At 41.0% G+C, this 24811-nt stretch overlaps 1 protein-coding gene across 5 annotated transcripts; it reads right to left on the minus strand.

The window, feature by feature from the left end:
• Positions 1-4861: 4861 nt before the first annotated feature.
• LOC100552183 (transmembrane protease serine 12) lies at positions 4862-24437 on the minus strand. Of its 5 annotated transcripts, XR_010003024.1 has the most exons (7): positions 24239-24367; positions 18329-18533; positions 15638-15903; positions 14056-14198; positions 13325-13540; positions 10178-10265; positions 9326-9457 (listed from the first exon to the last, which is right to left on the minus strand). XR_010003024.1 is itself a non-coding variant. In XM_062970967.1 (6 exons), the coding sequence occupies exons 2-6, from the start codon at positions 13326-13328 to the stop codon at positions 4954-4956; spliced, it is 858 nt and encodes a 285-aa protein (XP_062827037.1). In that variant the 5' UTR covers positions 13329-13540; positions 24373-24437; the 3' UTR covers positions 4862-4953. The 5 variants fall into 5 exon arrangements, 4 of the variants coding, with proteins under 4 accessions (XP_062827037.1, XP_062827036.1, XP_008102166.2 ...); XM_062970967.1 differs by lacking the exons at positions 14056-14198; positions 15638-15903; positions 18329-18533; positions 24239-24367 and adding exons at positions 4862-5199; positions 6285-6427; positions 24373-24437 and having other exon boundaries at positions 9192-9457; positions 10067-10265; XM_062970966.1 differs by lacking the exons at positions 14056-14198; positions 15638-15903; positions 18329-18533 and adding exons at positions 4862-5199; positions 6285-6427 and having other exon boundaries at positions 9192-9457; positions 10067-10265; positions 24239-24368.
• Positions 24438-24811: the final 374 nt, after the last annotated feature.

The following is a 24811-nucleotide window of genomic DNA, read 5'->3' on the forward strand; positions in this document are numbered from 1 at the left end:
GGACTTTTCAGCAAGTTTTTGTTAACACAGTTTCTGGCCGATAAGGTCTGCTTGTAGGAGAATGACCAGAAGAAGCAATCAAGACTTAACTAATAACACTATGCAACAAAATTTGAAAAATGTTCTGTTCCTGGTTTGAGAGTGTTATTACCTGTTTGATTATACGGTACTTACTTTGAAAGTACAGTAGTTGTTATTCTCCAGAAACTTAATTTTTGTGGCTGCAAAAAACCATTGAATTGGTTGAGAATCTATGAGATATTAATTGAAAAACTATAGCAAAATGTGTTGTAAGATGTCTCACAAATACAAAGTTTTTGCAGTTTAATAAACTTATTCCATGTTTTTATTATAGAACCAATCAGGAAATGACATTTATAACCCAGGAAAAAAAATTAAATAGTGTAATTAAAGCAGGGGAAAGGGGGAAGATAGATATATTACTATCAACTCAAAAGATCTACACTTATGGAAGCAGCAACAAAATTCCTTTCCTGTCCCCCAAACTGTACTGTTAAAATAAATATGTAGAGGTTGTAGGCCCAGACGTAACGTTATGTAGTAATTACGGTATTTACGAATTTAGCACCAAAACATCACAATGTATTGAAAACACTGACTACAAAAACATTGACTACTAAAAGGCAGACTGCATTGGATAATACAGAACATTGGATAAGCAAAGGTTGGATAAACGAGACTCTACTGTACTACTATTTGGTGAGTCACATGGCTCCATTAAAAAGAATGACAGATCTTGTATGTACAAATCTATTCTTTCCAGATTTAATCTGAAATCCTGTTGGGGCATTATACCACGGAAACTCTAGGTTCACCTCCATAGGGAACGAACTAATACCCATATGCAAGCGGCAAATACAAAATGGCCAGATTCCCAACCCAGCTAGGCTGCCTGAGGTTTACAGTCCAGCAGCAGGAAGGACCCAGCCTTAATATCCCAGTTCTTCAAACACCATGGGACAACAGCAAATACTCATAGAGTCATAGTCATAGAATAGTAGAGTTGGAAGAGACCTCATGGGCCATCTAGTCCAACCCCCCGCTAAGAAGCAGGAAATCGCATTAAAAGCACCCCCGACAGATGGCCATCCAGCCTCTGCTTAAAAGCTTCCAAGGAAGGAGCCTCCACCACAGTCCGGGGGAGAGAGTTCCACTGCCGAACAGCCCTCACAGTGAGGAAGTTCTTCCTGATGTTCAGGTGGAATCTCCTTTCCTGTAGTTTGAAGCCATTGTTCCGTGTCCTAGTCTGCAGGGCAGCAAAAAATAAGCTTGCTCCCTCCTGCCTATGACTTCCCCTCACGTATTTGTACATGGCTATCATGTCTCCTCTCAGCCTTCTCTTCTGCAGGCTAAACATGCCCAGCTCTTTAAGCCTCTCCTCATATGGCTTGTTCTCCAGACCCTTAATCATTTTAGTCGCCCTCCTCTGGACGCTTTCCAGCTTGTCAACATCTCCCTTCATCTGCGGTGCCCAAAATTGGACACAGTATTCCAGGTGTGGTCTGACCAAGGCAGAATAGAGGGGGAGCAGGACTTCCCTGGATCTAGACGCTATTCCTCTATTGATGCAGGCCAAAATCCCATTGGCTTTTTTAGCTGCCGCATCACATTGTAGGCTCATGTTTAACTTGTTGTCCACAAGGACTCCAAGGTCTTTTTCGCACACACTGCTGTCAAGCCAGGCGTCCCCCATTCTGTATCTTTGATTTCCATTTTTTCTGCCGAAGTGAAGTATCTTGCATTTGTCCCTGTTGAACTTCATTTTGTTAGTTTCGGCCCATCTCTCTAGTCTGTCAAGATCGTTTTGAATTCTGCTCCTGTCTTCTGGAGTGTTAGCTATCCCTCTGAGTTTGGTGTCATCTGCAAACTTGATGATCGTGCCTTCTAACCCTTCGTCTAAGTCGTTAATAAAGATGTTGAACAGAACTGGGCCCAGGACGGAGCCCTGTGGCACTCCACTTGTCACTTCTTTCTATGATGAAGACGACGCATTGGTGAGCACCCTTTGGGTTCGTTCGCTTAGCCAATTACAGATCCACCTAACCATAGTTTTGTCTAGCCCACATTTTACTAGTTTGTTTGCCAGAAGGTCGTGGGGGACTTTGTCGAAGGCCTTACTGAAATCCAGGTACGCTACATCCACGGCATTCCCTGTATCGACCCAACTCGTAACTCTATCGAAAAAAGAGATCAGATTAGTCTGGCATGACTTGTTTTTGGTAAATCCGTGTTGACTATTAGCAATGACCGCATTTGTTTCTAAGTGTTTGCAGACCACTTCCTTAATGATCTTTTCCAGAATCTTGCCTGGTATTGATGTGAGGCTGACCGGACGGTAATTGTTTGGGTCGTTCTTTTTTCCCTTCTTGAAGATAGGGACCACATTCGCCCTCCTCCAATCTGCTGGGACTTCTCCTGTTCTCCAAGAACTCTCGAAGATAATTGCTAGTGGTTCTGAAATAACTTCCGCTAATTCCTTCAATACTCTTGGATGTAGCTGATCTGGCCCTGGCGACTTGAATTCGTTTAGAGTGGCCAGGTGTTCCTGGACAACTTGTTTCCCTATTTGGGGTTGGATTTCCCCCAATCCTTCGTCCATTCCATGTTGCTGAGGTTGAAGATGGCTTTCTTTTTGTGAGAAGACCGAGGCAAAGAAGGCATTAAGCAGTTCTGCCTTTTCCCTATCCCCTGTCACCATCACTCCATCTTCTCCTTGCAGTGGCCCTATCGCCTCCTTTTTCTTCCTTTTTCTACCAACGTAAGCAAAAAAACCTTTTTTGTTGTTTTTTATGTCCCTGGCAAGCCTGAGCTCATTTTGCGCTTTAGCCTTGCGAACCTTTTCCCTACAGGTGTTGGCTATACGTTTGAATTCTTCTTTGGTGATTTCTCCCCTTTTCCACTTCTTGTGCATGTCACTTTTGAGCTTTAGCTCAGTTAGAAGTTCTTTGGACATCCATTCTGGCTTCTTAGCATTTGTCTTATTTTTCTTCTTTGTTGGCACTGTTTGCATTTGCGCCTTGAGTATTTCACTTTTGAAAAACTCCCATCCATCCTTAACTCTCTTGTTTTTTAATATTGGCGTCCATGGGATGCCGCTCAGTAATTCCTTCAGTTTTTGGAAGTCAGCTCTCTTAAAGTCCAGAATGCGTGTTTGACTTGTCTTAGTTTCAGCATTCCTTTGTATTGCAAACTGCAGGAGCACATGGTCACTTGCCCCTAAGGATCCAACCACTTCAACTGTATTGATCAGGTCTTCCACATTTGTTAAGATTAGATCAAGAGTTGCTGATCCCCTTGTTGCCTCTTCTACCTTCTGGACCATAAAATTGTCTGCAAGACAAGTAAGGAATTTGTTGGACTTTGTACTCTTGGCCGAGTTTGTTTTCCAGCAGATATCGGGATAATTGAAATCACCCATGACTACTATATCTCTTCTTTGTGCCTGTTTGGTCAGCTGTTGACAGAAGGCTTCATCAAGTCCTTCATCCTGACTCGGAGTTCTGTAGTAGACACCCACGACAAGGTCTTTTTGAGTCCCGGTTCCCTTGATTCTTATCCAGATGCTTTCAAGCTGGTTTCCCGGATTACAGTCTTGCATTTCTTCTGCAACGTAACTGTTTTTGACATATAAAGCTTCTCCCCCTCCTCTCCCCTTTGTTCTATTTCTGTGAAAGAAGTTATAGCCCTCAATGGTTAAATTCCAGTGATGGGAGTCATCCCACCAGGTTTCAGTGATGCCTATGACATCGTATGTGTGCTGCTGTACTAAGAGTTGGAGTTCGTCTTGCTTATTTCCCATGCTCTGAGCATTAGTGTAAAGACATGTAAGTCCCTGTGACCTCCCCTTGAGCTGTTTATTTGGGATTATTCTGCTCTCCGTACTTGGTCCTTGCTGTGTTTGTGCAGCCCTCCGTTTAGCCTTTTGGCGGTTCCCTGTAGTCGTGGGTAATATAGTGTTCGCCAGGCTGTTGTTCCCCTCCCCCAGTGGATCTAGTTTAAAGTGTGCCTGATGAGGTTTGTGAGTCTGTGTGCAAAAAGATGTTTTCCTACTTGTGTGAGATGCACCCCATCACTTGCCAGAAGTCCATCCTCTTGGAAGAGTAGACCATGGTCAAGGAAGCCAAAATGCTCCTCTTGACACCATTTTCTGAGCCAGTTATTGACCTGTACTATTTTTCCGGCCCTTGTAGAGCCATGTCCTACAACGGGGAGGAGGGATGAAAAGATCACATGTACATTATACAGTTTTAGCTTTGTTCCCAGAGCTTGAAAATAATTTGTGATCTTTTGAAAAGTATGCCTAGCGGTGTCATTGGTACCTACATGAATCAACATAAGGTGGGGAGGGTGATGGGGCTTTAGGAGTGATGTGGTGTATTTTTGCCCCCGGGAGGCAGCATGTTTCTCGAGCCATCCCATCCGGTCTGGAAATGATGGCTTCCGTTCCTCTAAGGAGGGAGTCACCTACTACCAAGACCTGTTTCCTTTGAGGATTGACAGGGTCCCTTTTGTGCAAGACAGTGTGTATGTCCCCTGAAGAGTGTTCCTGTTGAAGTGAATCATGTAGGTGTAAAGTGTTGTCCTCCTCCTCAACATCCCCAGTGCATTCATCAATGACAATCCATTGAGATACATCCGAGAGCCCATTACTCTCCCAAGGATGTTCCTGTTGCTCCTGGTCTATGATTGGGGATGGAGCATTTGCATGATTACATAAGTGTGAATGTGGTGATGCACTGGCAGAATGAACATCTAAAACAGTCATTCTTATAACCATATGCCTTTTTCTCTATGAAAGAAACAAAGAACCTGAAGAAATATTACAGCTCACTGCAAAATGTTATCTGCATTGAATTGAAAAATATATTTTATTTTAAAACAGTATAATAATATTATAATTATACAAGAACAGGGAAATAAAAGGTTTCTTTTTCACAGGACATTATGTAAGGTTAACCACCACAGAGTCCAAATAATGAGAACATGTGAAATACTTCTATCAATAGCTCTGTCAAACAAAAAAATTTGAGAATTTATCCAAGTTCTGTAATGAGCTGTTAGTGTATAGATTCCTGGAAGTTTTGGCCGACCACAACCAAGGCCAAAGCTTGTAATTCCCACTAGATAGTATTTGGTGGCATCTGGGAAATAGCACGTTAAAGGTCCACCGCTGTCTCCCTGGAACATGAAACACAAAGAAAACAATTTGAATGCTGCCCAGTTTAAGGATGAAGAGTCTGTGATCCAGTAAGATCTGACATCCTACTTTCATGAATCACTGAAAGAAAACACCTTTCCTATCAAACATGGCTAAACCTGCAAATTCTGTAATTTTGCCCTAGTTAAGACTACAGTAGCCAGAAGCAAGCAATTCCCATAATTGGAGCAACCCTCAACATCTATTTTTAAATGCCTGTTTGAATAGAAATAAAATCCCAAGCAATTATGAAATGAAGCAATGGCTAGAATATTGTTGGTTACATGAAAATATGTAATTTTCAGAGTGTTCCAGGAGGTACTTTTATCCCCTTGCATTCATGCCTGTCACGCCGGGGGCAGTGGTTGCTTGTTTTTACCTACCGTGTTTCCCCGAAAATAAGACAGTGTCTTATATTAATTTTTGCTCCCAAAGATGCTCTAGGTCTTATTTTCAGGGGATGTCTTATTTTTCCATGAAGAAGAATTCACATTTATTGTTGAACAAAAGAAATGAACGTTTATTATATACTGTACAGTAGTTGCCATCACAAACCAGCATAACCAGACAATCCGTGAATCCTATCAAGAATTTCTTGTTACTGCCATTATTTCCATGTACAACAATCTATGGTACGTACATTTACCGATCCTGCATACTCTAGTGTTCTGTTCGGCGGGCATGCTTCCAAACAAAAACTTTGCTAGGTCTTACTTTCGGGGGAGGCCTTATATTTAGCAATTCAGCAAAACCTCTACTAGGTCTTATTTTCTGAGGATGTCTTATTTTAGGGGAAACAGGGTAGGTGTACAAGGGCAACCACAACATATCTGGGCATGCTCCCACAGACAGAGACCAAATGGATGGAGCCGCTCCTAAGAAAGCCCTTCTTTTAGCCTTTGTAGCAAACCAGGAGAGAAAGAGTGAAAGAAAAGAAGGGCCAGCCCCTATATAAAGAAGGGCCAGCCCCATTGTTTTAACTCAGTGGTCTTGGTGGATCTTGATCAATTTGTTCCAGCCCTTAAACCAACATACTATCAATTAAAAATAAATAACTCTATTTTACCTGACAACTATCAATACCTCCACTTTCTGCACCTGCACAAAACATATCCTTTGTTACTATCCCTGCATACCAGTCAATTTGGTTACAGAGTACTGACGGAAAAATATCTACTTGTGCTTCTTGTAAGACATCTCTGAGTCTACCTGTATTGAAAAACAGAACACAAAACTTCAAAAGAGGCTTGGTTTTAATGTTCTCTCGTGCACTGCTTCTTGTGGGTCCCAGCCCCAAATAGTATCCCCTTAGCTCAATGTTGGGGTCGCAAAAAAATTGGCAACATTAAAATGTTTCTGAACACCACCCCAAAAGCAAACTACCTCGAAACAAAATTTGCCAAGAAAATCTTGTGAGATTCACCTTCGGGTAAGCACACACCAGGAATATATGTATATATGCATGCCTGAAAAAGATGCCAACGAAAGAAGATTCATCCTTTGACTAACACGGAAGAAATGATGGCCTTTCTTCACACTAGTCTAGGACAAAGTATCTATTACAAGTTCTTTCCAATGCAAACAAGTCCGAATTAGATGGGTAAGTAGAGGCTCTAAAATACAGTTGTGACCTTTAATTTCCAAAACATTCAGCTCAGTATAGGCAGGAAGGAGCAGAATTACAGAGTTGCAGAGGGAGACAAAGGGAAAGTCTTGTCTGTTCCTTGCTCTAAACTTCATCAACATGCCACCCCAGCAAACTACCACAAGGGAAATGCATCAGTGAAAAGTTTTCTTGAATATGATCCTATAGTTCAATATGTGTTAGCTCTCTTTTTCAAAAGTTTCAATGAGGTTTATCTCTCTTTACCCCTCCCTCCAACTTCAGAAACCTATGAAGCTGAAAATTCTGAAAATTCTTAACACTGTTCGGCAGTGGAACTCTCTTCCCCGGACTGTGGTGGAGGCTCCTTCTTTGGAGGCTTTTAAGCAGAGGCTGGATGGCCATATGTCGGGGATGCTTTAAATGCGATTTCCTGCTTCTTGGCAGGGGGTTAGACTGGATGGCCCATGAGGTCTCTTCCAACTCTACTATTCTATGATCTTTCAATCTTGCCTGAGAAGCAATCCTAAAAAGGTGTGAAACCTTAGTTTAGCCTTTTATAATTTAAGATATCCTTTTCAGTGAGGAATAACACATCTTTATACACTGCTGTTTAGAAGATTTACTTACTCTATAGAAGCCAAGAGAATGTTTTGAATGATACAGATTTCCTTGACCCAGTTGGAGTTGAGATTGTTATGGTTGCCTTAGTAGATGATCTCAGTTTATTTAGTTATATGCATTTCAATAGTGTTGTTTTATTGCTCTGCCTTAAACCTACTGTACCCTACTTTGAAACAAAAGGGGAGGTGGGCAATAAAACTATTATTAAAAATGTACTCAATTCTTTCTCCTTGCCTTAAGCTTAAATCTTCCAAGGAAAATTTGTGGCAAATGAGGGAAAACAGTTTAGCGGTAGAATGTATGCTTTCCATGCTAAAAATGAGAACCAGCTTCAGAAATCTTCACTACACCAGGTCATGATATTTATCTTGTCAGCCATGAGATGTCTATTGGTACAGCTGATAGGCTAACTTGTCAATGTATTCAGAACTTTGAAAAGCAGATTTCTGAGTTGCATAATGCTAAACAGTTTCTTTGTTTAATCTATCAGAAAATACGTACTTTAGGGACATTTTGTCTAGGTAGATAAAGGTATGCATTATGCCACTTCATCAAATACCATGTGTTCTACTTCCCTATTCTCCAGTGTCCTTTTCAGTACCAAACTATTTTTAGAACTTCCTCTGCATGCGCAATACCTTATTTTTGTTTCAGTGCGACTTTGTAGTGCGTCTTTCCTGTGAAGTGGGGAGGGAGTGTGAAGACACCCATACGTCATCTTGTCTGCATGAGTCTATTTTACTACATCTATGAGCCAGTGAAGAAGGCAGAAGACAGGGTGGCATTTAGCTCAGCCAAACTGGTTGAGGACAAAATGGCAAAGCTGCCCCTCCTCCACCTCCTCCTCCCTTGGTAGTAAGGTAATTAGAAAAAATCCCAACTGGAAAATCTAAGGTGCCATCGAACCTAAGGCACACACCCATTTTTGAAGCCTCTTAAATGGGAAAAAGTGTGTTTGATTTGATGCAAAACTACCGTATTTCCACTGTTGTCTCTGTTTGCTAAACACTCCTACTAATTAGTCCCTTATGTATCTTTTTGCACCAGGGAGTATCATACTGCTATTTTACACCACACTCTTGGAGTGTTTCTACTGATAAAGGAGAAAAGAAGGTTGAACTATGTTTATTATAGGATGAAAAACCTGTGCTACTCTAGGTGCTGCTGGACTAGAACTCCTATCACTCCTGAACAGCAAGACCAATGACAATGAATGATAAGAGTTGCAGTCCAATGATACCTATAGCCCATATTGTCAGCACTTTGTTCATAATCGTCAGTAGACCAAAGACAGTCAGATCTACTTAAGCATTCATCTTGCTGTAAAGTAGTCTGAACAATGATTTTGAATTCCAGATCCATGTATAGTATTTTAAAAAATACTGAGCTCCCTAGATACAAGTCTCTGTCTCATCCTCTATTCTGGGGCAGTGATTTAAACTTTGTATTATTATTATTATTATTATTATTATTATTATTATTATTATTATTATTAATAATAATAATAATAATAATAATGTGGATCTATAGTTTATGTTCTGCTTTTATTCAGCTGCCTTCCCTCCTGAAAATACAGAAAGGAACTAAGCATTTCCACAGACCTAACTTCAAAGTGAGTGGGAAAAACAACCCACTCCTAGATAACTTCCATCAACTGCAAAGATATTTAACATTTAAGTGAAATATCACATTACTTCCTTATGCTTAACAGATTAAATTCAAGGAGAAATAAAACTAAGGACTTACCTTTCTCCACTGTGTTTCCCCATCCACTTATGTAACATGGGGTCTCATTGGTTACAGGAAGAGGACCATTAGGTAAGCAGACAGGTTGAATATATTCATTGAATTTGATAGAATCTATTAATTTGAACAAAGCAACATCATTTTTAAACGTAGAATGGTCAAAATTAGAGTGGACAAGGATAGCTCTGACCCGGCTCTTTCTTGTATGTGCTTGGTATCTATAAAGATGATGCATTCCAATCACAGCGTTCCAAAACCCAGGATCCCTAAAACAAAAGACACCTCTTTGTCAAATCAATTATTATGTTTAGAACTGCAATTTCATAGACTCTGAGAACTGTCTTGCATCACACACTATAAAAAACCAAGGGCCTGGAACCAACTTGGGAACAAACAATGAAAGAATTGTTAACACTAGTCCAGCTAACAAAAACAATACAGCCAACAGAAAAGTAACACTTAAGTTCAAAAAACATATGCAATGACTTTGCAGCTCTAAAGTTCCTCTCAAATGTAACATTTCATATTTTACTCTTCAGTAAATACAAGCCTCGTAGTCCTAAGATTGGTGTCATTCAGTAGAACGTTAATTTTACAATGCCGACTATTACGTAAGCATAATTAGTGAAACCAGTCTTCTGCAAACTAGAATAAGGAGAGTACGATACATGGGACAATAAAGACTGTACTCTAATCTGCACTGCAGATATAATGCTAGCAATTGAAATGCTGCATTAATAACTTGTGTGTACCTACAGGGAGGCTTTGGGCCTATGACTTCTGAGCAACAGCCAATCCAACCATTGGATCCATCTTAATATTTTACTTTCACTTAGATTAAAAAGGGAAAGGTTTTAAAAATGAAGTATACATACGATTTTTTAACACAGTGTGCCGCTGTTAGCACCGAGTTGTGATTAATTAAGGAACCACCACACACATGGACATAGCCTACACCGAAATTATAAAGCTGAAGGCTAACTTGCCAGGGCCAGGCCCCAAGCTGAGCATCATGTCCACCAATAATCCGACTCCCTGTTGCTATTTCATCCACAACGGGCCTTGTTCCACATTCTAAAAATCAGAACAAAGATACTTTGTGAAATGCTATGTTTTGAAGACACCCAAAAGAACAAAATAGATAATCAGGAAGGCATTAAAACAGATGCTCATTGCTAAGCAACTTTGATCTCGTTGTATCAGCCCAGCCTCTTGTCTGAAAACAAGGGTTTGGAATCTGTTTTTCCTGAATAGTAATCCGCTCAGGATCAGATACCAGCAATATTTGGGTCAAGGCCGTCCTACACATTTATTCACCCAACCATCCACTGCATTTTGCCATGGAATTTTTTTTTTCCAAAGTAACGTATGGATTTCTCTGCCTAAGGAAGTTAGAACTATTCCATCTTTTTTCAGTTTCTGTGAGGCAGCTAAAACAATGTTATTCTGAATAGCCTTTTGGTATTTGAAACTGCTCTGTTTCATTTTATTGGATATGCAGACTATGTGGTGAAGAACTCTGTATGTGTATCACACCAGCAGCATATCTAACTACTGGACTGCTGGTTGGTTTCAAATACTCCTTCTGACACTATCTACCAAGTAAGCCAGGAAAATATGGCACAGAAGCCTGAACTGGGGTTGGAATTTGTTAGTTGTATCTCCTTGCAGGGCAGAATGGGGTTGAGTGGCCCTTGAGGAACCCTTCCAGCTCCAGGATTCTGCCATCTGTCCAGGCTTCATTGAGTCCTAGAGTTAGAAGAGCCCACAAGGACCATCCAATCCAATCCCATTCTGCTATATTCTTAGCACTTGCAGTATTGGGTTGCTGTGAGTTTTCCTGGCTGTATGTTCCAGAAATATTCTCTCCACATCCATGGCAGGCATCTTCATAGGTTGTGAGATGTGTTGGAAACTAGGAAAGGGGGGTTTATACGTCTGTGGAATGTCTAGGGTGGGAAGCAGCCAGGCATTGAAGCTGAAAGGCTATTCAATGCTAATGAAGGTGGCCAACTGCAACATTCACACTTGCCTCAGGCAGACAAAGAGTTCTTTCTCCCATCCTGCACCTTCCACAAATTTATAAACCCCATTTGCTTTGTTTCCAAAAGACCTCACAACGTCTGAGGATGCCTGCCATGGATGTGGACATGGATGTTTTCCGTACAACCCGGAAAACACAGCAACCCAATGATTCCGGCCATGAAAGTCTTTGGCAGCATATTTGGGACTCTGTTAACTATGACTTGAAATCACTGGCCAGAGCCATCTATTCCACCTGAAAACCTTATTCTCCAGCAACAGTCAGAAGAGCAGCCGCCATGTTGAGGCGCCCTTCGAAGGCCCACGACTCAACTGGAGCGCCGGCCTTTGGGAACCACTGGGGACAAAAGGCGCCTAACGGACGGCGCGGGCGCTCATCAGCCCCTCGCGCGCCCGGTTGAGCTGGACGCGCGGGCGCACAACACGCTCCCTCCTCTGCGCGCGGGGCTCCGCGAGGCAAGGAAGCCGGTGCGGGCCCCGCTTCTACGCCCTCCGCCGCTGTAGCCGGGCTACTCGCCGTCTATGGGGATGACATCGGAGAGAGCGTCCGGCAGCAGTTCGCTCAGGAGCGCCAGCAGTACCCCACAGGCAGGCAGCCCGGCGCGAAAGCGGCGCCGCATCGTCCGTCGAGGAAACAAAATGGCGGCCCACCTGCCCTCTTTCTTCACGGCGGGGGCATGACGTCAGAGGTCACATGACACGGGGAAGGAAGTTTTTTATCATCATGCAAAGATCTTGCAGCCTTTTTGACGCTGAGAAAGAGGTGTGTAGCGCGTGTTCGTAGACGCAAGGTGCCCCACGCTGTAGAATGAATGCAGGCTGACCCCTCTAGAACCGCCATGGCTCGACGCTATCGTGGGAGCTGTAGTTTTACAAGGCCTTTAGCCTTTTCTGCCCAAGAGCGCTGGTGCCTCTCCAAACCTCTGAAGTCATGCTTTACTTAGGGTGACTAAAGTGAACCAATCATGGGGTAATTTCCGACAAGATTTGTTCAGGAGATTGCCATTGGCTTCCTTTGTGACTGTCCTGCCTGAGATCTGCCAGAGGAGCTGGGATTTGGAGGCCTGAGGCCGCGCCCGGCGCTCCAGTCACTCTGCTACACAGGGGTAACCCTAATCCACAGGAAACGATTAAGTATGCAGGGGCCAGCAATGCGTTTTGTTTCTTTCTCCTCTTTCATTGTTGAAGATCAATTACTAGCAAGTCAAGTACAGTAGAATATTAGAAAGCTTTGTATCTCATCGTTACTTGTATTTATTGCTGAACTGAACATTTATTGCTGCCTTGAGAAACTGCAAATTGCTTCTGCTGTGAGAGCAAGGACGTTGTCTAGCGGGACTCCCAGATGTTTTACCATCCTGTGGGAGGCTTCTCTCATGTCCCTACATGGGAAGCTGGAACTGACAGGCAGGAGCTCATCCCACTCCCTGGATTCGAACCGCCAACCTTTCCATCAGCAGTCTTGCTGGCACAAGGGTTTAATCCATTGCACCACCAGGGGCTCCTTGTTTTGTACATTAATCTAAAATGATTAAAGTGAGATTTCTCTCCCATAGCTGGGTTTTTTTTCAGATAAACACTCGATACTAAGAAGGCCCAACAGGTGTGCAATAAATAATACCGGGACTATTTGGTAATAAAAATTAATTTGTTAAGGTTATTTTGAGTTCTAGTCAATGAGGTTCTAAATCCCCTAAAGGCACCAGATCTCACCTGAAAACTAAGCAGGGTCAGCCCAAGTTAGTGTTTGAATGCTGTAGTGCTATATGAAAAAGGCCTTTGGCTGCAGTCTTTCTTCATGCCCTTGTTTCAATGTCCCAGTCAGTAGTCAACTGAGTTTTTATTCCTGTGGAAACTGCTCCCACAGCCCGTGCTGAACCTTTTCATTAGATAATGTACTGTATGCTCATTGAACATACTTATGTTTTGAGTGCATATATGTAAAACAAGACTGCAAATATTTTTGGTAGCTTAAATAATAAACTTTATGAAATAAACTGAGCAGAAGAAGCATTGTTTAAACTCAATCTTTCAGCATTCTAGTTCATCCAAAGACATCTGCCTCTTTATGGAAGTAGATGAATGATTACCCATTCCGCAGCCCAAAGGGTGAGGCCACACTGAATGCTGATAGTACTTGTTTTACCATATAGATATGAATCTATCCAACTTCTGTAGTTGACTACACGGACATAGATTCCAGGATGTTTTGGAATGCCACAGGCAGTAGAAGAGCTGGTGATTCCCAAAATGTAATATTTGGTGACATTTTGAAAATGACACACTAGTGGTCCACCGCTGTCTCCCTGAAACATGAAAAATATAGTTCAGCATTGCTTACAGTACTCTGAAGTCTAGGGATGAAATAGGAATAAATGAGTCTCACTTAAACCCACATATTAAAAACACTCCTTTATAAGCAGATATATGTTGATAACTCTGAAAAATCTGACTAGGGTCATCATGACTTGATTGGACTCTACCCCCTATGAATAGGTTGCTTACAAAAGTTTACTGAGAATGTATTAGGATACCATATGATCCATGAGCTTAACCTAGAGAAGGTAGACTCATTCTCTAATACATTATCAAGAACTTATTAGGCATTTTATAAAGACAAAATAGTGATTAGAAATATTACATTGTGGTATTCCTAATGTCAGTCTATCAAGATTTCTAATGTCAATTTTATCACAAAGAGGTGATAAAATTTGGGGAAAAGATGTTAGGTTTCTTTGTTACTATCTTCACTTACTGCTTGGAAACACAGTTTGGCCAAATGTGCTTATAATAGAGAAATACAGGATTATTTCTACTTTACCTCGCAGTTATCTACATGTCCACTTGCAGAGCCCACACACATCACGTTTCTTGATATTATCCCTTTATACCAGTCATACTTATTACAAATATATAGTGGAATAATGTCTACTTGTGCTTCTTGTAATATAACTTTAAATTTACCTGAAAAAGATGCACAAAATATTGCTGGGAGTATGCTTAAGGTAAGCCATTCACAGTTATGCAATTTCATTTTCCATTTCTATCAAAATAATTTCATTGAAATCACAATTAATGCCAATACTCTTTCAATTTTTAAATGATTATTCTTGGGTACCATGTGTAAGAGTGAAATCCAGCAAGCCTAACAATTTGAGTGATAACTAAAATGCCAGGAGATCTAGGTTCAATCTCACTTGTTTTCCTGCCACTTTTGTCATTTTTTTCTTCAAAAAGTCTAAGGAAAAAATAAAATTCTACAAACTTTGAAGTAGTAGCAATAGAACCACCCCTGGACAAAGCAACCTAATTCAATCCAGTTTTGCCTTATTTATCATGGAATACAACATCAGTATAATATGAACAGAAATTTAAACAATATGTAGATTGAAAAGTGAACGTAGCTACATTTGGAAAATATTTTTATTTGTTTTTTATATTTCACTGTAAAACCAGTAACGTAAGTTTCTGAGTAATATCTGTGCTGGCAAATATGAGATTTGTCAATAGATCTGTCTTCTATACGTTAGACAGTGTTCATAATATCTTAACACTTTAAAACTCCACAGTTTTTATTTAAAGTAATAAGGTACAATAAATTAATTTTGCCAACAAATATGTACATTTATCTTAGTTCAATAGGGGATAAGTTTACAAGCTCATATTGTGAGCACAATTATCTGTGGGATAAAGAGACTAGTGTTTTACTGATGGTATACAAGGAAGTTAGGACACAGAAAGTCTTTAGTCAATTCGGCCATCCTACTGCTGGAACAAGGAAATGACAAGTGCTCTTTACCATTTACTCACGGGCAGACGGGGAAGGCTATTTCTGCAAAAGCAAGCTTTATAACTTTAAAAATCCCATTAAGTCTTGGAAGAATACACCTCTACTTCTCTGACTAGAAGTCCAGTATCTTATGGACAGTATTAATATATCTTCCATTTTATATTCTCAGAATAAATTCTGGTCTATCTAGCAGATGGGTGTAAATGTATTACACGTATGCTATTGGATTTACCTTTAAAAAAAAAAACAACCCAGAAAACTAGAACTACAAGATCTAATGGTCAGACCAGCTGCAAAAGATACATATTTCTCATTATAGTACACAATGATTCTGAGCTGCCTAGAAATAGGTCTTCAGTATCAAAATTGAATTGAGCTCACAGTCCTTTTCAATAGAAGTTTATTCTGAGAAACTCCAGGTTTTTGTCATCTTAGTATCACAATGTAGCTAAGAAAAATGGCATACATGATTCTGGCCATAAAAGGTGCATGTATATGTATCACTATGGCTTAGAATGTACAGATCTTCATCTGTAATGTTTGAAATAAACTAGAATCACAGCAACAATACAACAAACTATATCAGATTATTCTAAAGAATGAAAAGATTTACCTTTCTTCTCTCTCTTTCCCCATCCACTTACATAACATAGGTTCTTATCAGGCACTAGATAAGAAATGTCAGGTAAGCAAATGGGCTGAATATATTCATTGTACTTAACAGAGTTCAGTAGTTTAAACAAGGCAATGTCATTTTCATAGCTGCCCTCTTTGAAATCAGAATGGATTATGATATTTTTCACTCGTTCATTTATAGTATGAGCCTTCCATTTGTAAAGGTGATGCAAGCCAATCACAGCTCGCCAATACTCTGGGTTCCTATGGCAATAAAACATCTTTAGAGATTACAATTTGAAAGTATTAGACTTTAAAGAAATTAAACATTTACAACTTATCATATTGTGTAGACTCAGAAAAAGATGTGCATTTTATAAACTGGAACACAATCATTAACACTATTCAAGGTTCCCAGGTGTCACTGAATTTCACTCTGCAAAAAGTTGTCCTTTGTGTAATCAAATGAATGAAAGCAACTGGAAATGAATACACTTAATTTTAAAAGTCAATTAACATAGCTGTACAGAATTACAATAATCGAAATGTGACTAATATAAGTTATGATTGATCTTTTAAAGTTATGAATGTGAAACATTTTTCAGTTTTTACTCAAATACTCTGAGCCCTTATGTCTTTGAAAATTCAAGCACCAACTACAAATTTCAGTTCCCAAGAACACTGAACAGCTTTCCCTCTCTAACATCAGTTCTAACTTCAAAGGAAGTGGAAGCAGGATGCAGCTGAAATAGGAATTCTGGCCACTCTAAAAGCCAGGGCCAACGTAATGATGGACCAGGTCGGGGGAGGGTGTATGTCCAGCAGCCGAGGGGCCCCTATAGAAGTAATTCAGGGGAGGGGGAGATACGGGAAAGGGAGGCAAAAATTAATTCGGCCTAGGGAAAAAAGAAGAGTCCTTGTAGATTTAAAATGGTCTCCTGACACAGATGATGTCCAACTCTGTCACTCCTTCCCACCTGTCACTAAGGAGGCTGTTCAGGTCCTGAACCGGTGTCTGGCCGCTGTGTCGGACTGGATGAGTGCGAACAAATTGAAATTGAATCCAGACAAGACAGAGGTCCTCCTGGTCAGTCGCAAGTCTGAACAGGGAATAGGGTTACAGCCTGTGTTGGACGGGGTCGAACTCCCTCTGAAGACACAGGTTCACAGTTTGGGTGTTCTCCTGAACTCATCGCTGAGCCTGGAACACCAGGTCTCGGCGGTGGCCAGGGGAGCATTTGCACAACTAAGACTTGTGTGCCAGCTGTGCCTGTTCCTTGGGAGGTCTGACTTGGCCACGGTGGTCCACGATCTGGCTACATCCCATTTGGATTACTGCAACGCTCTCTACGTGGGGCTGCCTTTGAAGATGGCCCGGAAGCTTCAATTAGTACAACAGGCGGCAGCCAGATTAATAACTGGGGCGGCATACAGGGAGCGTACCACCCCCCTGCTAAGCCAGCTCCACTGGCTGCCAATATGCTACCGAGCCCAATTCAAAGTGCTGGTTCTGACCTATAAAGCCCTAAATGGTTCTGGCCCAATTTACTTGACCAAACACATCTCCTCCTATGAACTAGTAAGATCACTAATATCTGGAGAGGCCCTGCTCTCGGTCCCACCTGCCTCACAGGTGCAGCTGGTGGGAACGAGAGACAGGGCCTTCTCGGTGGTGGCTCCCCGGCTGTGGAACACCCTCTCTGGAGATATCCAACAGGCTCCTACCCTCCTGGGTTTCAGAAGGGCCGTGAAAACATGGTTGTGTGCCCGAGCTTTTGATGAGTAAACGATAAAGTCGACATGGCCTGAAATTAATTATATATATGTTTTAAAGGTTTTTATAATGTATTTTAACAATGTTATTAGCGGATCTATATGTATTGTTTTGCTTTTATGATTCTATTATTTGGGCATTACATCCCCTCGGGTGAGAAGGGCGGGGTATAAATGTTGTAAATAAATAAATAAATAAAAATTATGTAAGTACAGTACTGTTGAATATATTGTAGAGTTGTAATTGTGTCATCTTAGTAGCAGAATGAAACAGCGCTGAGTTATTTTATAAATTACATAAAAAATCTAAAAAACAAAATAAAAACATTTCTATAATTCAGAAAAAAAACACAATTACTGATTTATACACAGTAACTTCAGAACATATTCTCGCAAAACAATTCCGTTTCTAATATCGTTTAAGCGATTCCACTAGGAAAAATGTGTATAGAACACAGACATCAAGAAAGGCAGTGGGCATGTGTGTACCAGATCAAATTCCATTTTCAGTTGCTGGCTTTGCCCATCTTTCCTGTTCTTGGCTATCATTTCACCCAGCCGTTTCTTGTCGACCTCCATGCTCTATAGTTCCTCTCTCTAGTATGGTGCCTCCAAGAAGGTACTTCTAACACTACTACTCAAGCAACTAGAGAAATAAGGGGGGTGGGAATCTGGGTTGATAATGAACAGACTGGAATGACTCTCCCCCTTATATGGGGGAGAAGTAGGAGGGTCACAGATGCTTAAAAATGCATTATTCTCTAAAGCAAATTCAACCTTTTAAAAAAAAGAATATTGGGGCTGCAATGGACAGACATGCAATTCACCACAACACTCTTAGGTAGCAATTTTTGAGTGCCAATTTTGATAATATTTGGGGTGAACAGAACACAATTAAGAATTAAAAGATACATACACCCATTTTTTAACGCAGTGTGCCGCTGTCAGCACTAAGTTGTTATCAATTAAAGAACCACCACATTCATGGCGATATCCACCTAATGCAACGCGGTAGAGCTGAATGCTAACTTGCCATGGCCATGCCCCGACCTGAGCATCATGACCACCTACAATCCAAGTATCTAGTGACATGTCATTCACAGATGGCCTTGTTCCACATTCTAGAAGTCAAAAACACACAATGTTTGCAAATGTTATAGCAAGCAAAAGCAGCACTGAAAAACAATACTTTTAAAGGTTGATCGGTGTCTGTTAGTGCAGTCATAGGCAAAGAATTTGCAGAAGAGATGTAACAATCTCACTGAGAGAATGTGCTTTTCCTGCTTCTTGGCAGGGGATTGGACTGGATGGCCCACAAGGTCTCTTCCAACTCTATATGACTGAGATGAGTGAACAGACTTTACTTATAATACTTAAAAACTACTTTGTACAATAACATCTTCAAGTAGTTTGGATTAATATGTCCCAGTTGAAATACATATAATAAAATTATAAAATTAAAACAGCAGTGTTTTATTAACTTGACAGATAATAGAAAGTTTTAATGAAGCACTAGGGTTTTTTTGCCTCTCAAATTGTATGTGAGAAAATGTTTCAGTGGTCAGGTGCCAGTATTAAGGCCAGTATAGGCTTTTTGATATTACATAGCCATACTTCAAAAGATGTAGAATGTCAAAAGGATTTCTTCTGAGTATCAGAGATGAACGGAGGACAACAGTGGAGAAGCTGTGGCTCATATGTGGCCCTTAAGGCTGATTTTTGTAACTATCCTAATGGAATTTGTGTTCTCCTCAAATGACCAAAAGTGCTTCTGACAAGAACCTCTGGGGAGTTCAATTGGCCATTTCATTGCGTTGGGGGTTGGATCCACTTGCCTTTTAAAAGGTATTGAGTGATCAGGCTTTTTCCCAAAGAAGAAATTACTATCTGGTCAGTTTCTTTTTGAGAACGTTGTACACCTTTTCATCTATTCCTGTCAGGTTAAAGCATGTACAAAGCTCCAAACCAAATAAAATTTTAGCAAAATTACCAGCAATAGTTCCAGAGGATTTGGAAAGTGCTACTGGACTGTTCTGGGGTAAAATTATTGGGATCCCAACCTTGAGAGGTAAACATGAGTTCATCTCGAGTCTTCAAGGTTGTTGATACACTGCTCTCCAACAGTTGTCCACTTCAATATAGGAGAAGAAATTATTCTATGTACTGTATTCTGGTCTTTATTTGGCAATAGCCTTGTATTTTGACAATTAAATTTTAAACATGGCTTGATTGTAGGCAGCCACCACCAGAGTTCCTTAACAGCTGCATTCTGAATAAATTGCACCTCAACAAGATTTAATTTCATATTATTTCATGCAAATTATTATTGCACCCTGGTATTAGTTCAGAACATGCACATTATCATCTGGTCCAGATGCTACAAAAATTAAAACTGAGTACCATTAGTAGATTAATCACATCATACTTGTTGCAAATTGCTTAATACTATTTATGTCTTAACTGTTTATTAATACTAGATTTATTAGTCAAAATTATTTATTTATTTACTACATTTATATGCCGACCTTCTCACCACATGAGGGAGACTCAGAGCAGTCTTACAGAAAGGCAGCAATTTGATGCCATGAATACATACAGTAAAAATAAACCATTATTAAAACCACGTCATACTGAATCAGAATTCAAGGCTGTTCCATTAGTCATTTCACTATTCCACATACAGTAGAGTCTCACTTATCCAACCTTCACTTATCCAACGTTTTGTATTATCCAATGCAATCTGCCTTTTAGTAGCAATGTTTTTGTAGTCAATGTTTTCAATACATTGCAATGTTTTGGTGCTAAATTCATAAATACAGTAATTACTACATAATTTTACCGTGTATTTATTGTAAAACATGATGTTTTAGTGCTTAATTTGTAAAATCATAGCATCATTTGAGGTGTAATAAGCTTTTCCTTAATCTCTCCTTACCGTATTATCCAACATTTTCGCTTATCCAACGTTCTGCTGGCCCATTTATGTTGGATAAGCGAGACTCTACTGTACTCAACTTGCAACTAACTTTTTTCCTGCATTATGTATCTTGCGATAAACTAAAACAGATTAATGGTTACCATGGAGCCTATGAAATCCTCAGTTGATCTTGTTATGCAGCCACGGTAGATGTTGAAAACAACTAAGCTGAAGATTCTCCAACACTACATTTGAATCTGCCAAAGCATCACTACCATCAAACATTATGATGGGTGATATATAAAAAGCAGGCTGATGCAGGGCAGACTGATTTCCAAATGAGCAAAACAGAACTTTTATGGATGGCAGTCACTCTTCCAAGCCTGCACTTCAACCAGCACCAACCTGTTGAAACAGATCTATATTGCTAACTTTACTACTTAGTCCTCATTAATGCAACCCAGTCTGGCTCCCTCATCTATGGTATTATCATTTCATTAATAACTGAGGCTCTATTTTGAACCACACCACCTGGTATTCATTAATAGCATCACCACCCCAGAGGATTGGAGGAAGGAACATCTTATAGATATCTAGGTCTCCTGCTCCTCCATTGAATTCTTCTACGCAGTTTAGTGCAATATTCTCCACCCACAATTTCTTCCTCCATTTTAATCTTCCTTCTAACATACGTAGGTTTATAAGAACTTTCCCATGCACTAAGTAACACAATGCAAATCTATAAAATGTAATCTCCAAATAGTTTACAACAGCTAGGGAATTACACTAAAGTTCTAATACATAGAAATGTAAAATGTTAATTCGACAGTGTATGAGTTTAATGAAAAATGAGAGTTGCAGAATGCAAGTAGGAGAGGTTCAATAAATCAAGAAATCACTCACTAAAATAAAAAACGTAGAGATTGATCATGTCTTGATGATATGCTATGACAAATATTCTACGTATGTTGAAAACAAAGCGACTTGCAAATATTTGACTACACAACTGGTATGATTCCAGCCGTGCAGGTGTCCCAAATCACCACCCGAATGGATGAATTCTCAGTTTAGAGGGCCTTAGGATTTGTCAAGGTAACATCTAGCTGACTACTTGTATGCCTACCCTTTGCCCTTCCTGACATTACATCTAATAAGAATGCTTCTAGGATGTTGTAAATTATATTATTGGCAATAAATACCTGTTATTATTTTCTTGTTTATATATTGATGTTTTGGGGTTGCTGTACATTTTGCGGGCTGTATGGCCACGTTACAGAAGCATTCTTTCCTGACGTTTCGCCCACATCTATGACAGCCATCCTCAGAGGTTGTGAGGTCTGCTGGAAACTAGACAAGTGAGGTTTATATATCTGTGGAATGTCCAGGGTGGGAGAAAGAACTCTTTGTCTGCCTGAGGCAAGTATGAATGTTGCAACTGGCCAGCTTGATTAGCACTGAATAGTCTTGCAGCTTCAAAGCCTGCCTGCTTCCTGCCTGGGGGAATCCTTTGTTCGGAGTTGTTAACTGGCCCGGATTGTTTCTAATTGTTTCCCCCAGGCAGGAAGCAGCCAGGCTTTGAAGCTTAGTTTACAGGATGGACTGAAAGTGTAACACATCACAGTAGTAAACAAATATATGACAGATGCCAAGAGCCTGATCACTTGAACACAATATATCTCTTATTGGGAGGCATTCCACTGCTGGAAAAGTAATGTTTCAAAATTGCCAGTCCCCAATATTAGAATTTGCTCCCATGAATGTTCCAGCTCTACAAATGTTGGCTAAAATAAAAGAAAAAATTAAATGATTGGGCACCAGCACCCTCAGAAAGATCTCTGCAGTGTATCTGTAGTTGTCCCTCCATAAGGGATAAAAGCTCACAATCAGTCAGACAGGATAAGAGACGACAAAAATAAAATCCTGCAAACTGAGCTTGTGAGCTCAGTGAAGACTGAAATACAGCCTGGTTCTCCATATTAAAATTATGCATCAATGGATTCAGCCATCCATGGCTTGAAGATTTTGTTTTTCAAAATTTCCAAAAGCAAACCTTGATTATTCTATTTAATACAAGGAACCACCATTTAACTATAGCATTGATTATAACTGGAATTGAGCATATACATGGGTTATAGTTATCGCAGGGGGCCTTGAACCAAACTAAGGGCACAGTGCACCAATCTAACCATCATAGTACATACCAATTCATAGAATCACAGAGTTGGAAGAGACCTCATGGAGCATCCAGTCCAACCCCATTCTGCCAAGAAGCAGGAAAATCTCATTCAACGCACCTCCGACAGATGGCCATCCAGCCTCTGTTTAAAAGCCTCCAAAGAACAAACCTCCACCACACTCCAGGGCAGAGAGTTCCACTGCTGAACAGCTCTCACAGTTAGGAGGTTCTTCCTAATGCCCAGATGGAATCTTCTTTTCTGTTTAAAGCCACTGTTCTGCATCCTAGTCTCCAGGGCAGCAGAAAACAAGCTTGCTCCCTCCTCACCATGACTTCCCCTCACATATTCATACATGGCCCTCATCATGCCTCTTCTCAGCCTTCTCTTCTGCAGGCTAAGCATGCCCAGCTCTTTAAGCCATTCCTCATAGGGCTTGTTCTCCAGACCCTTGATCATTTTAGTTGCCCTCCTCTGGACACCTTTCAGCTTGTCAACATCTCCCTTCAATTGCAGTGCCCAGAATTGGACACAGTGTGATTCCAGGTATGGTCTGACCAAGGCAGAATAGAGGGGGGAGCATGACTTCCCTGGATCTAGACACTAGACTCCTATTGACGCAAGCCAAAACCCCATTGGTCTTGTTTAGCTGTGGCATGACATTGTTGGCTCATGTTTAACTTGTTGTTCAGGAGGACTCCCAAGATTTTTTTTTTCACACATACTGCTGTCGAGCCAGGCGTCCCCCATTCTGTATCACATATGCTTTTCACAGCACAATTCACATTACAATAGAGTCTCACTTATCCAAGCTAAACGGGCCGGCAGAAGCTTGGATAAGCGAATATCTTGGATAATAAGGAGGGATTAAGGAAAAGCCTATTAAACATCAAATTAGGTTATGATTTTACAAATTAAGCACCAAAACTTCATGTTATACAACAAATTTGACAGAAAAAGTAGTTCAATACGTAGTAATGTTATGTTGTAATTATTGTATTTATGAATTTAGCACCAAAATATCATGATATATTGAAAACATTGACTACAAAAATGGCTTGGATTATCCAGAGGCTTGGATAAGCGAGGCTTGGATAAGTGAGACTCTACTGTACTTGAAAATAGCCAGCATTACCCAGTGGCGACTTAGCGTGCACAGGTTTCTATACAGAAGGACTTGAAGTATTATTCTCATACTTGTCCTGCCCCGCACACAAAGCTTTCCCTGATTTTACGAGGCATTACAAAAGCACTTCCAATGCATGAGCAGAACGGTCGCCCGGTAGGCTATGGGAGGAGGGAGCAAGCTTGTGAGGCTATCCATTTAGTCTGAAACCAATCTGGCACACGCCTTGACACAAACAGCTCTGCTCAGATGAGAAACGAGAAGAAACGTCCAAAGATAAGTTTGCCTTTTTGCTTGGTAGCTTTCCTCATACATAGAGACCCAGAGGCGCTGCGAGGGGAGCCTCTATGGATGAGGGAAGCGACTACGAGAAACGGGGCGGGGAAGCCGAGTTTCCAGGTTTCTCTCTGACGAGAAACGGAGGCTGGCTTTCCCAATACCCGCCCTCACCCTTTCAAAGACTCAGAGATCCCTTCCATGCGCGTGCGCACGCCATCCCTCCCCTTTCCCTTGACGCGAGGCCTCCTCCCAGGTCGAGATCCTTCGACCCTTTCTCCCGCAACGGAGCGCCGGGCTCAAGGCCAAGGTGCGGGGAGAAGCCGCGCTCACCGCCTAAAGGGCTCGTGACAGACTGGGCTTTAATCAGCCCCACAAGAACCGCCAGAAACAAAGCCGAGTCTGCGGAGAAACCCCGGAACATCCTCCTGCTAAAAAACAAAATGGCGGACCGAAGTGTAACTCACCACCTTGGGCGGGAAGCGGGCGCGTGAGCGTCACGTGACTCCGGAAAGCCAAGTGGGCGGGGCCCGAGCTGCGTCTTCCCAACCTGTTTGCCCGCTGAGCCTTCTTTCGAGCTACATCTGCACCAAGAAATTCCCAAACTTATTTGCCCAACTCCCACTTTTCGGAGGGGGGGGGGGGACACAACCTATTCAAGCTCTCCTTTTATCAAGTGAACAAAGATGCTGTGACAAGTTTGCATCCTTTTATGTATCTATATTTCTAGTGATACTTATGTTATTCAGCAGCCATGGTCAAGCCGCTTAAGCAGCTGAGGGAAGCGGAAAGGGCCTGAGGCTGTTAGGAATTGTGGAAGTTATAGTCCAAAACACCTGGAGGGCCCAAGTTTGAGCATGGCTACTAAATAAGATCGTCAAGAAAGATGTTGTAAATGAGACACAT

Source organism: Anolis carolinensis, chromosome 2 (assembly GCF_035594765.1).
Source record: "Anolis carolinensis isolate JA03-04 chromosome 2, rAnoCar3.1.pri, whole genome shotgun sequence".
NCBI classification, from domain to species: Eukaryota; Metazoa; Chordata; class Lepidosauria; order Squamata; family Dactyloidae; genus Anolis; species Anolis carolinensis.

Bases quoted from the DNA above. Each gene is read 5' to 3' on its own strand.
- LOC100552183 (XM_008103959.3), bottom strand. From the start codon at position 11,854: ATGCGGCGCCGCTTTCGCGCCGGGCTGCCTGCCTGTGGGGTACTGCTG. The intron at 10,266-11,751 runs GCGAGTAGCCCG...TCTGATTTTTAG, and splicing joins CGATGTCATCCCCATAGACG to AATGTGGAACAAGGCCCGTT. The intron at 6,428-9,191 runs GTAAGTCCTTAG...TTTTCAATACAG, and splicing joins GGGAAACACAGTGGAGAAAG to GTAGACTCAGAGATGTCTTA.